Source organism: Solea senegalensis, linkage group LG14 (genome assembly GCF_019176455.1).
Source record: "Solea senegalensis isolate Sse05_10M linkage group LG14, IFAPA_SoseM_1, whole genome shotgun sequence".
Taxonomy (NCBI): Eukaryota; Metazoa; Chordata; class Actinopteri; order Pleuronectiformes; family Soleidae; genus Solea; species Solea senegalensis.
Genome location: NC_058034.1, coordinates 5513090 through 5527433, shown reverse-complemented (window position 1 = coordinate 5527433; position 14344 = coordinate 5513090). Strand labels below are relative to the sequence as shown.

The 14344-nt window shown below is 41.6% G+C and overlaps 1 protein-coding gene across 2 annotated transcripts in view; it reads right to left on the bottom strand.

Annotated features, from left to right (window-relative positions):
* Positions 1-14344, bottom strand: part of ssbp4 (single stranded DNA binding protein 4) — a 91653-nt gene that overhangs the window by 23144 nt on the left and 54165 nt on the right. For both annotated transcript variants that reach the window (XM_044043991.1, XM_044043992.1), the window contains exon 5: positions 1740-1829. In XM_044043991.1, coding sequence (XP_043899926.1) covers positions 1740-1829 — 90 coding nt within the window. The remainder of the gene's footprint in view (positions 1-1739; positions 1830-14344) is intronic.

The following is a 14344-nucleotide window of genomic DNA, read 5'->3' as shown; positions in this document are numbered from 1 at the left end:
ATATCATACAGGCCGTTAAATAATCTAAGAGAATAAGAAAAAGAGAAGCGAGGACTGCATTTGTGACAATAAACTACTCCCTCTTTATTTTCCAAGTGTCTGTCTGTATAATCTATCTGCCATGCAAAGGGTCTATTTATAGAAAGCAAAGCAATGTCACTCACTCAACACCACCAGATAGTTTCTCCCCCCTGCTTACTGCTCATATATCATTAACATCCTCCACAACCCCAACACACACACACACACTGTATATACACATACATCAAACACAGCTTATATTCCCAGTAATATGTAAATCATGTCATTTAGGTGTAAAATTCATAGACATTCTGTGACAGAATAACCAGTTATGGAGTTAGACAGTGATAAGAGTTGTAACTAATGGATACTTATCAATTAATCTGCCAAACCAATTTCATGTGGATTCACAGATTAGTGAAATTTGTGACAAATCCATCACAGAGATGTTACCACAGTGATGTCACTGAGACGCTGCAAATCCTCATAATTAAGACAGCAAGACATGACAAATGTTGCACAATTTTGCTCGATGAATTCAGTGACTTATTATCGATCAATTCTGCACATTTCTCAAAATCCATCTTATTTTTTTTACGCCATTCGTCTCTAATTTAGGAGACACGATAACAGTTTTTCGAACAGGTTTAATAACCGTATTTCTCTGTAAATGAGAACACTAGTATAGCAGAGTTAACCAGATGCAGGTTAGCTTAGCTTAGCCTGTTATCGTCACAGTTTAAGAGATGCTAATAAGAGATTTATTTTACCTTAAGACAGAGCCAGGTGTTTACTAAAGTTTTAAAAGTAAAGCTTAAGTGCTGATTGAGTACAGCCTCATATTTACAATATAGCATAGAGGATGCAGTATTTAACACAGGCATCTAAACTGTACCTTTAAAGTCATAAAGAAATGCATCAAGTATCAAAGCAAACATTTAGCATGTCATTTTTAGCTTTTGTTTCCACGTTTTCATAATTTCAATGACTATAATTTAACAATGGTTTCAGTATGTACTTACAGTACACAACTATTATAGTATCATTGTCCACTTCTCTTACTATTAGCAATGACAAGAATATATATGAAGTGATATTAGTTTAATGTGTATTAAAGTCAAATGAGGCTTGTGTGCATGTTTGCGTACAAGAAAGAAAAGAGGGTGTAATGGAAACAGAGAGACAGAGAGAGAGAAGGGGGAGAGAAAGTGTGTGTGACCTCGTCAGCATCTGAGACAGCCTTCAGAGAACAGTGATGACAGGAGGAATTAGTGGAGCAACACAAACCAGAGAAAATAGCCTCCTCTCCTCTCCTCTCCCCTCCTCTCCTCTCCTCTCCTCTCCTCTCCTCTCCCCTCTCCCTCCCTCTCCCTCCTCTCCTCTCCTCTCCTCACCCTAACACAACCTTTTGTATTTCGAGTAAACACACTGTATCAGAAAAAAAAAACAAATAACAACACTCTCGGACGACTGTCGGTGCATCCGCAGCATCAGGCAGAGGACGGTGAGTTAACAATCTGAGCGTGGACATATGGGACGGAGGCAGAGAGACAGAGAAGGGAACACATCTGGACAGGGATTAGGACAGCTAAAGAGGCTAAAAAAGGAGGAGGAGACAGAAGGATAAGCTTAGTAATGGCTGTGGGAGGGGGTGCGATGGATGGAGGTGGGAGTGGATGAGGGATAAAGTCAGAGAGAGAGAGAGATCTTTTTCTTACTTGAAAGAATCCTGGGGGCATGGGTCCCCCTGGCATGCCATCATTGGGTGGCATGTTGCCCATCACTGGACTGGGGGCAGCGGCTGCACTCTGGGAAAAAAGAAAAAAATAATAGAAGAGAATATTTTCAGTAATTGTGGAGCAGAACTGAGTTGAAAACAGCAATCAGCAAGGTGTTAATATCATACTTGCCACTACATTTCTGAACACATTTATTGGTAACTGATGAAAGTGTAATTATTGAGTCAGGAGAAGACTATTATTATTTTATGAATGACATGAAACTATCTTGTGAAAACAAATGTAAGGCATCCAATTGGTCACACCTTTTTTTTTTTTAGGTCAATAAAACAGAGCAAAACACTGTCACTCTCTCTGCACACAGTTACAAACAGAAAGAGGGATAAATGCACATTTCTCTGCAGCACCTTTCCATAAAACACTCACTAAAGGTGTCAATCACATATAACTCATATAAGCACAAATTCTGCATAAAAAGAAGATGTTTTTTTTCCCCACAAATGCTCATGTTTGCCCTCGGATGAGCTGTTAAATAGGTCATTTTTGTTCATTTTCTGTTCATCAAACACACACACACACATATCACTCACTTATTAGTCCTCAGTGTCAAAATAATAAAGACTAAATAAATAAAACTTATAATATCACCAATGGGCCAAATTGCAGCAGACTTATACTGTGCACATTTCTGAATTTTCTAATTTGTTGCAGATTATTAGACTTCTCCATGTTGGTTTTATTTTTTTAACAGCTAGCCAGACGTGGGAATTTTAGGCCTTGGCATTTTGCTGAGTGTCATCCAGATTTTGGTAAGTTTCAAGCAGCGTTTTGGTGCCACATCACCTAGTAAATCAATATTATGATGTTTGATTTATTCCTGCCCGGAACACTGTTTGAATTCGGCCTCCAAATGAGTTTCTATATTCCCCTCATCTTTGCTCTCAATTATAATGACTTCCATCACAGGAGAAGACCGATGTTTTTCTTCTGAGGTGGAGAGTCTGACACTTAGCGTTTGGTCATGAATTCTTTGTCAAGAGTCTGATATACACACACACACAGGACCAGTGAGTGATGAGAGACAGAGACAAGAATGTTACAGTGAGGACACGTTTTGGCAGCTGGTGGAATAAAGCAACATGTAACAGGATGTTCCCGACACGGGAGGTAGAGGGATTATAAAGGTACAAGCAGCTCTTGTCTGTATAGTTTAATTGTCAGTAGGAATTAAAACAGAACTGGTTCAATGTTCAAACACTTAAAGCTCGGTTTGGTCATTTGTTTCTGTAACACTTTTACTTTTTATCTCATGTCTTGATCGATCATTTAAGACGTAGAAAACACAACCATTCATTTTACTCAGACGGAATGATCTACCAGTGCATCTTTCTCGCACTAATGGAGCTTTTTCCATTATACAGTTCCAGCACGACTCGACTCGACTCGGTTTGGGTATGAGGCGCGTGGTTTTCTCATTGCTTCACCTCCTGCTACGTGAACACTCTACTAACACTCTTCCTGGTTTTTTTTGGACTCTTGTGTGACGTCACGCTGCCTCATCGATGGCCGGCACACTTCAGTATCAGCTCAGCTCACAAAAAAAAAAGCACCATGTACAAGGTACCCGAGCAGAGCCGAGCTGAGCCGAGCCGAGTAGTGCTAGAACTGTATAATGAAAAAGCACCATAAGTGACCTGCCTACATGTACACACACAAAGTCTTCAAAGCAAGCCAGAGAGCAATTATAACTGGAAGTTAAGCAAGTCTCAAAGAAAGGTGCAGCCTAAAATGCCCGTGCTTTAGACATGGAGCTCTGATGAGGAGACTGTACCGTTTCTGTGAGAGCTCAGCGTCACACTGTGGTTCTGACTCGATCATTTCTTTTAACCATGATCACAGTTTACTCTCTCAACCTCCAGCAGCCTGATAGTGACATCAGCATAAAAGTACCTGATACATCATAACAGGCTAAAAAATCTTAATGCAGAAAATTGTAAAGAAAAAGAAAAAGAAAAAGCACCATCACAGAGGGACATGAAGACTACATCAAATCTCTGTTGTACTTTTATCAAACACACACACACACTCTGCCCCTCCCCCATTGTAACTAGAGCTCCACTTCCGTCCAGAGCAAACAATCCCTCCATCCCTCAGCTGACCAGTAAGACCCAGACACTAACTAACAGGCCCCGGGGGCCATAAGGCTGGACACACACACACACACACACTGGTAAGAGGCTGTGAATCTGTGGGACTCTCTGAGCATCAAAGAGTGTGGACATGAACATCCACTAGAGTCAGACATGAGCAGAGAGGGGAGACAGAGGTGACGAGAACAAACAGAAGTCAAACATTTTGCACGTCAAAGCGGATTATTGAAAATGAAAAGTGGATCTGAATGTGAAAGAGATATAAGAGGGTACATCCATGTCAGGCAGAGGGTCAGTGTATAGTTCCGTCGACAATGTGGTGGTTTTTATTCCACTCTTTCATCTAAACCCCTGTTTTTATATTTATTTTTTTCTAAACATCCACTTTAAGTATCAGGTAGAAACATGTTTTTTTTTAAAAGAAACATCGCAGCTAAATGACCTCAAGCTGCGCCTGAGTCAGACCCTGTCAATTATAGTTCTTATCTAAAATCCTTGTATTTCATTTTTAATGAACGTGTCCACTGTGAACTGTGGGTCTACTTTCCTTGAATATTTGTTTTGTCTTTCAGAGGTCAGACCTAGATTGTGTAAAGATTTTGGACTAAGATCTAAGAACAGTGTGGGACGAGCTTCACGGACAGATGATAATGGAACATCCTAATATTCAGCACAACTTTGTTGGGTGTAGAGCTGTAGAATCACGAGGGCAACCACTTCACATTTTTACACACATGCAAGTGCACAAATAAACACACGCTCCTAGTTAACCAGCTGTGGTGAATCAGAGAGCATGAAGGAATCAGCCGAGAGAAAGAAAGAGAATAAGGCGGGTGAGGAAGCACAAGACGACGGGATGAACAGTGGGATGTCTCAGGTAAAGGAGGAAGAGTGGATGGAACTGGCATGTACGTGTGTATGTGTGTGTGTGTGTGTGTGTGTGTGGCTGCCTCAGCCAGCCAACCAGGCTCCACAGTACTCAGGTGAAGCAGCAGCAAAAGGCCCCTTCTCCTAGTTGCCATGACAACCCCGACCTCAGCTCCTGCTCTCCAGTGCCCATTAAAACCCTCAGGCCGTCAATCATCGGCATGGCCAGGGAGCAGCGTGAGAGCAGGAGAGAGAGAGAGGGACAGGGAGAGAGGGAGAGAGGGAGAGAGAGAGAGATGAAAAAGAAAAGACGAGACAAAAAGAAAAGAGATGGAGTTTTAAGCAGCCTGTGGCTTTTGATAGCTGCCCTGTTTGCTGCTGCTATCGCCCTCTTTTTCCTTTTCCACACACACACACACACACACAATACCCGCACAGTGCTGACTCCTCACACACATAACACACACTCCTCCCTCTGCTCTGCCACTAAACCACAGAAATCAGGGATACGTTTCATGACGTCACCATTATTCACTGGGTCTCATTTTCATTTAGCATCTCATTTTTCCCTCTTTCTGTTCACAATAAAACATCTTCAGCCTTAAAGCTGCAGTAACGGCTTTGCAGGATGGCTGGAAACATTGTTGATTCTTGAGTCTCACCCACAGCTTTTTAAATGCAGGGTTTTTTTTTTTTAGGTTGCTTTGCAGCATAGGCAGTTTTTGCCAACAGCAACCAACAGACGTTGCCTTGCATTAACCAACAGATGTTTGTCTTGACTTCTCCTTCAGTGTTTCTGGACGCAGCGCCCCCTCAGGCGAGGAGGAGAACACGTTGTTCAAAAGGTAAATGCATGTATGACAAATAAATCCTCTAGAATCTGTTGAATTTTTTGAACAGTGAATAAGAGCACCCACTCTCTCTGAACTGCTTGAACTGAACAGAGTTCTCCAAGGATGGAAACAGAGCCTTGGTGCAGAGGTCTAATTCTCTCACAAATGTACACTATGCTGAAAGGTTATTGTGGACTTATTGATAAAGACAGACAAAAAAAACCACCAACAATGTGTTGCCCACAGCAGCTTCACAGCACTGTGGGAGGTCAAAAACCAGTATTTTTAAATTTTGATTCCCAATTCTGAAGATGAAGTCTGCAGAATCAAACCATGTGCAGAGTCTTTAATGAAGCGTTGGTTGTGGTGTTTATCCTGCGCTCCTCTCACACATGCACACTCAATTGTTGCTGTCATTTCCTGGGGCTGTCAGCTGCTCATCAGCTGGTCTCATCTATCCAAAAGCACAGCGGCTCATCGTCGCTGTTCACCTTTCATCTTGCTGACGTCTTTTGCCGCCTTTGCAGGGTTATCACCCTTCATCCTTCAAATCATCCATCCCTCCATTTTCAAGACAAATTTCTGTGGCGAATATTTTGTGGAAAATAAAAGTTTAACATGACCTTGAGTACTTCTTACTGTAATTCTAATATTTCACCCATTCATACAAGAGTCTGGTGTTTGTTTCTAGAGTCGAGAGTTTTTATTTTTATTGTTTAACAGGAAAAATATCTAGTGTTTAAAAAGTTTCACTCGTGTTGATTATTATTCCCCGACAGCATAATTACATATAAAGTTTAAATCAATGTTGGAAACGCTAATAATATAAATAATCAAGTTGGCAAAATGTACATAAGTCCAGTCTTTAGTTGTATTAAATATGTGGAATAGATTTTTAAATAAACAGATGTTGTGAACATCACCTTCATCTTCTGGAATCTTTTATTTACTGAGTCTTATTTTTTTCCCACTTCACTCTCTGGTCTGGACCGAAAGGGGGACAGATTTACCAAGGCTATGTTCACATTACGAGCCAAAGAGGCGAGTGCTCTTCAGTACCGATCAGATTTGACGGTTCACACTCACACCAACACATGCAACACATGCACACAGAAACCACTTTTCATTTGCTTGTTTCTCCTAATTTAAATGCATACAAAATATGAGGATGAGAAAATACCTTTTTTTCTCAATCATTTCCTAAAGCAGAAGGGGTCTGCGCTTCATTGACCCCTGCTGCTGATCCTCTTTAGCTCTACGGCACAGGCTGGTTTTGCTGGCCGGCCCACAGACAGTGAGTGAGAGGCTCTATCTGCTCAGTGATCAGACCTCGGCTTCCAGGGGGTAATGGATCTGCTGTTATCTGGGTACAGACAAGCCGGCCAACACACAGCCGCCTGCTGCCCACAACAACACTGATATTGAGATGCTAGTGTGAGTGTGATACACGCTGAAGGGCTCACACACACATTTGTTTTTTTTACATCTTAGTAGAGATGAATCGATTACTGAATGATTCGACAACTATTTTGATAATCGATTCATCGGTTTGAAGTTTTTTTCATGATCAAAACAAGATTTCCGATTGTTTAAGCTTCTTAAATGCGCATATTTTCTTCATTTCTTTGCTCTGGATAACAAAGAAATCATTTTGGTTCGTGGCCAAAACAAGACATTTGAGAACATCATCATTTCCAGGTCAACATTTGTTAAGGTTTTCTGATATTTTATGGACCAAACGATTCATCGAGAAAATAATTGTTAGTTGCAGCTCTACATCTTAGTGAGGACACACCATTGAAATAATGCATTCCCTAGCCCCTTACCCTAACCTTCACCATTACCCTGGCCCTAACCTAAACCCAGTTCTAACCTTTAGCCTAAAACCAGGTCTTAACCCTGAAAAGGCCCAGGCAAAAATGGTTATTGGACCTCACAAAGAGATAAATGCAAGTACACACACACGTTCTCTCTCTCTCATGAGCTCTTCGCGCTAGACTTGTTTGCACCGACACAACAAAGCACAAATTGTGATTACTGCTGAAAAAGCAAACAGGTTGAAACTGTTCATGTAAAGACCTCGTCCTTGATGCACAATGGCTGCACAGAAAGAGTGAAGCGTATGTGACAAAAAATATGGGTATACATGTTCCACTGCGTGCTTCGTTACCATGGACTCATTTACACCCACTGGCCTTTTTATTAGGTACACCTGTTCAACTGCATGGTTTCTGTAAATTATCGAATTTTACATATATATTGCAATTGTGATTTTCATTTTCAGCGTCATAGGTTTTGAAGAAGACACCACATGAGCTACCGTCAAAACATTAAAGATAATCTAATGCGATGATGAGAACTTGTATGTGAACTGTTTCAAACATTTATGTGTTGCATTTAAAAAAGAAAATTGGTATCAAACATAGAACTTAAATTAAGTGAATGATTAAATTGGAGCCTTTGTGAATTGCAGATTGTCTTGTTTCAAACTGTGATTTTGATTTGAGGTGACTAACCGTCACACAACGCAATATATAAAGGCAAGTTCAAACCAAGTGTCAGAGGAAAGGTGGTGTAAATGACTTTGAATGGCACTGTTGTTAGTATTGCAGAAACTAAGAAGAAGAAACAGAGCTCAGATTTTCACACACACACATTTCCTGGGTTTACTGAGAAAAGAGCGGAGGTTTTCTGAGCAAAAATGCCCTGATGATGTCCGAGGACAGAGGAAAATGACCAGACTGGTTCAAGATGATTGACGGAAACAGTGACTCAACCGACAACAAATGTATGCAGAAGACCATCTCTGATGGATATGGCCAACACTGACGCAGGTGAGCCACAGCAGCAGAGGATCACACCAGGGGCCACTCCAGCCACTGCCTGGACCCCGAGGCTGACATGGAGGACGTCATGGATACAGTGCAAGTCAAGTCTCTGCTGGAGTGAGTGGAGGACTAAGCTGGTGACTCTGAGTATGCTGAGCCAACAGCTGTGTGAAAGCTCACGAAGGTTGCACCAGCCATGGTGTAAATAAACCTATGTGCATTTATATGATAGGTGATTTCATACTTAATTCTACTCAATTCAATACTTTTTGAGTGTTGTTTTATCAAAGGAAGTTGATAAAACTGGTAGATAATGGATGGATGGATGGAATCTAGTCTCAGGTCTGCAGCTCTCCAATAACTGTGTCAGTGGAGTCAACTCTATAAAGATTAGCAGCGACATAGCAGCGTATAAGCGGGCATGCAAGCCAACAGACAAGGTCTAATCGATGGAGAACAGAGAGTCCCAAACCTGTGACATGGAAATGCCCTCAATGGCAGGAGCCACTCCCTGTGCAGGCATGTGCACCCACACACACACGCACACACGCACACACTGTAGTACGCATTTCACACAAACACACACATAATACCGCTCTGGCAGCTGCTATGTCAATCAGGTGAATTAATTACCTGTAAACAAATCTGCTTGGGATCCCCAAACCCAAACAAACACACACACTCATTTCCCTCATCTCCTTAACAGCATCAGAGCCCCTGGAGCCCAGAGCTGCCTCTCAGCGGCTAAGGCATCGCTCCGAGCTGCAAGCCAAAGGGGAAAGTCACTGTGGCTGGGGGATGTCGCCCAGGCAGCACCTGCCTCAACTCCCGCTGCTGCCTCTCAACCAACCTATGGCAATTCACACAAACACGTTATGAGTGCAGATGGGGAAAAGACACATACAACATATATATATATATATATATATATTTATATATATGTACATATACATATATATCTATATATATATATATATATGTACATATACATATATCTATGTATATGTATATGTATATCTATGTATATATATACATAGATATACATGCACACACACAGGAGCAGACACCTGAGCTCTGAGATGAAGCAAACAAATGCAGAAACACAGACGATCCTGCACGTCATTCCCTAACTCCTGTAAACACGATATTGGACGTGGTGTTTCTCTGTGGGCTGAACAGAGGCTGACAGAATCCACAACACACGGCAAACAAAACAACGTGAAATAACTCAATGCCAAATAAAAGGCAGACTGAAAAGCAGCTTTAGAATGATTTAAATACAGATTTCACTTAAAAACCCAAGAGTAGATTTACCAGTAATCAAAACTCGTGTGAAGCTTTTAAATCCCAGCAAGTCAAACTATTGTTAAATGAGTTCACATAATGCTGATTAAGCACTGTGACAACTGTACGTTTCTCAGTGTTGTTGTGTTTCTCAGATCTTGTGGTGTCTGGCGACGAGATTTGTTTCATGTCGAGACAAACAGAGGCGACAGCAACAAAGTGCAAGTAAAGACTGTTGCAAACATGAATCAACAGTTTCCAGAAGTCAATTCTAGTGCTAAAAATAACCCGACCGTTGAACAGTTTGAGGGTATAAACACTTGTGGCCCTCGTCAGCTCCTTGCACTGCCACTGTTCACACACACTTCCTCAGTCAGGTATGACAGACAAAATATGTTACCATGAAGACAGAATAATGACATCATCAACAACCAAAGTCACTATACTGTAAGGGTCACTGAGGAGATGGAGCACAACCTGGACAGGTCACTGTCACACGAGCAAAAAACAATCATTCACACTCACGTTCATACCCATGGGCAGTTGGCCTGAACCTAATATGTATGTCTTTGCAAGTTAGAGAACACACTGACATGAGGCTCCACACAGAAAGGCCCCAGCTGAACTAGAATCCAGACTAGAACCAAGAACCAGAACTAACTCAATAGGTTTTTGCTGTCTCCCTAGATTGTAAGTTTGGGTTTGAGACGTTAGAAGAAAATGTGCAACTGCTGTCTATTAATTCCATTTATTTGTAGAGCACTTCAGGCATTGATTTTAAATCTAAGTTAAAAGGTGTTGTGATAGAAAAATGCAGCTGTTTAACTAAATTGGTTGTGTTCTCCTCCTGACTGTTGTTTTATATTGTGTATTATTTATACGTCGTGTATTATTTAAACTGAACTGTAAATGGGGAGCTCTTTTGGCCAGGTAATAGATTTAACCAAGAAAATTCCTGGTTAATTAAAGGTTAAATACAAGAAATCAAATGTAATAGAGTTGATTAAATCTCAGACCACAAAATAATCATTAGAGGATTTGATGATTAAAAAAAAAAGATGTCATATTGCAGGCCCAGTACAATGACAAGACTGTTGAAACTGCATTGTTGGCACAGAGGGTTTAACCCCATATGACTCGGAGGTTTACAGCTTAATTACAAGGTAAACAGATGTGACGTAAACATGCATAAACTGAGTTAATTACAAAATGATGTTAAGTGATGTGGAAGCTGGTCTCCTGACGCACACACATACTCACAGGGACACACACCCAGAGCCTTTATTGGCGGTGTCTGTAGTTAATGACCGCAGGTTGGCGATGGCCTGCTGCTCACTCTGGTGACCCTTTCTAACTGAGTCCCGCCCCCCCGCTGGCACAGCTCTTTAATCACACACACAACCACAAGTGCACATACACACAGATATGCAGCCCCCGCCCTCTCTGCCCGTGGCCTTTCACTCCCTCATTAGGCAGTTGGTGTTGGGTGGAAAGCCATAAGGGAACCAGAGGACGGAGCATCACAGTGGAGGTGCTCTTCCTCTCACACACACACACACACACACACACACACACGTGAGCACGTGCAAACAGAAGGCGTTAATTCACTCTTGGGAGACTGCATTGACTTCCATTCATTTGCCCAGCCTTAACAAAGCCTTATCCCTTACCTTAATAATGCCTATCCCTAACCTTTACCTAACAATGATTCGTGTCTTTGCCCTAAAATTGATTTAGAAATGAATGGGGCTCTGCCTCATTAGGACCAGGTTTTGGTTGCCATGAGGACTACTGATCCTGTCAAGGTCAGAGTTTGTGCAAGGAATAAAAGATAAAAGTACACACACACACACACACACACTTGAAGCTATATGCCTAATTGATGATTATAAATGATGCTAATTAACAGTAGAATGCTAAGAGCTTGGAGAGAAAACAAATTGTGACAAATGCAGTAAAAGGTAAGTGATTTTCTCGGTGGTGGTGGTGGTGGTGGTGGTGGTGGGGGCTGAACAATTCAGAGGGAAAGCATTACATGTAGAAAGATTTTGTCACCCCCATCTTCTGCAATAACTGGTGTCATGCGACAGCTCTTAATTCACTGAACAATGTGGAGGAGTCAGTGTGCGACAGGGCTTCAGTCTCCGTGCTGCTCGACAGGTCAGAGGAGGAGGTCTGAGGATCAGCAGCAGCGGAGCAGCAAGATCATCCTCTAAAAGGCCACTTCACAGGTGATGGCGCTCACACACACACACACACACACGCACGCGCACACACACACACTTTTGGCAAGCTGTGTCTATTGTGTGTGTATTGTGTTGCCTGTTTGGACACATTAAACACACAGTGTGTCATTTCTGCCGCTAAGAGTCTCTCAGTCAAAACAATAACAAAAGTCTGATTAAAATTGGAAGCAGCAAGGGATCATGGGAATCGTTGTTCTGTTTCCACCTGAGCTTTACAGGGAGAGCTTCAGCAGCAGCAAATGCAATAAGTATTTGTGATCCACAAGTGACAAATACACGCAATAAAATGAAAAGACAAGCGAATACACAGAACTAAATAGTTTTCCCCACAAGTTATAACTTATAGTTTTCAGTTATGTTGAAGAGAAATGTGAATTTGTATGGATTCAATATTAGTCCTGTTGTTTTTATGCATTTTAACAGAAATGTTATAATGTTAAATGTTATTCTTTGTTTTATATTCTGCACTGTATTAACTGAACTGTAACTGGTAACTGTAACTTCATAAAACAGATTCCTATCTCAAGGTTAAATAAAGGTTAAATACAATAAATCAATGTGTGATTTAGCATTATGTAATAGATTTGATTAAATCTAGGTCCATGAAATAATCATTAGATGACTGGATGATAAAATGACATGATGCTATATTGTGGGACCAGTACAATGACAAGACTGTTGAAACTGCATTGTTGGCACAGAGGGTTTAACCCCATGTGACTCAGAGGTTTACAGCGTAACTACAACGTAAACAGATGTGACGTAAACATGCATAAAATAAACAACATTAGTTCGGTTGTTTTTCGGTATTTTAACAGAAATGTTATCATGTAAAATGTAGTTATTTCTTCTTATAGTGGCCATACAGGCAGGGAGTACATTACAAAAGCAGCAAGGAAAACTTCAGCCCAGGTTCTATAAGCCACCAAGAGACAAGTCACATTTTGCCAACCGGGTGAGATGCCCACACTAAACCTCAGCCTCAGTTATTTATGATTAATTCTAACCGATAACTTAACAAAACATATCTCCTACACAAAAACTTGAATCTGTTGAGACTGGAAGATACTGTCCAGAGATTTTGCTGCCGTTTGTCAAACCTACAGACTCACTTTCACACTTGCTACTGTTGGAATTTGCTGCAACTCAAACTTTGCCAAGATGTAATAATATAATATAACACTTTATCAGCCAGGCCTCCTACGGGACTATTAAAAATGAAAAGAGTCTCTAGCAACCTTGTTAGCAATATCTACCTCCTCCTTATACTTTGCCATTCTTTCATATTCTCCTGCTCACTTCTTCTTTTTCCTCTTTTCCTCATGTTGCACTCACACAACTGGATTTTATTTCTGGCGCAGGATAAAAGAGCGCGGGAAGTGGCGGTACCATATAGTGTGAACATAAACAAGGGGAGTGAGAGAGCAGCCTGCTGAGTTTCAGACGGGATGTACACATTCCATAATGCCTGGACCACAAAGCTGAAGCCAGACACGCTCAGCTCAAAACAAGCTATAGTAGTACCGTAAATGACAGTGCATGATGTGCTAATCGGGGACAACGAGCTGAGGGAAGTGAAAAGTCAAATGTGAGCCTTCGAGTGAGTCTCACTCTGTTCTGCTGTGACAAAAGACACACGTCTGTGCGTCTGGCATTCAGCCCAAACTCGTCACTCTGTCACTCTGAGCTAAGTTTGTGTGTCTGACACTTGTGTTCAGCAAACAAAAGCAACGGACCACACATTTAAAACCATATCACGCCAGTCTGATCCACTCATCCCAATTCTATTTTAAAAGAGTGTGTGCGTGCGTGTGTGTGCATGTGTGTGCATGTGAGTGCGTATAGAGACAGGCAGCAAGGGGCATTCCCATAGGAGCAGTCCTTCTGAGAGCCAGACATAGGGGGTAGGGTATGCGGACATGAACACAAACAAACACACACACACACACACACACACACACACACACACACACACACAGAGAGAGGGAGAGAGAGAGAGAGAGGCACACACACACACACATTTTGTGCTGCTTTGCTTGATGTAAAGTCGCAAAAATCAAACAGCACTGAGATTCTTCCAGTGTCTCGATGTTGCCGTGTGGCGGGCAACACTGGGCAAAGAGGGCAAAGAGGTCAAAGAGGTCAAAGACGTTGGAGAAGTTGAAGAAGTTGGACTACCTCATAACTCATGAAAAAATAATGTGGAACTTTTAACAATTCCTTTCATTTCAGGACCAAACACGTTGAAACAGTCAATGAGCTAACCATAAGAGTTTCTGTGCGTATCAGGTGAGCATCGATGATGAGCTTCACCAAATATACACCACACGTCTCCCCATATGTCCTTTAAAAACCCAGTATTTAAAACCACGAGAC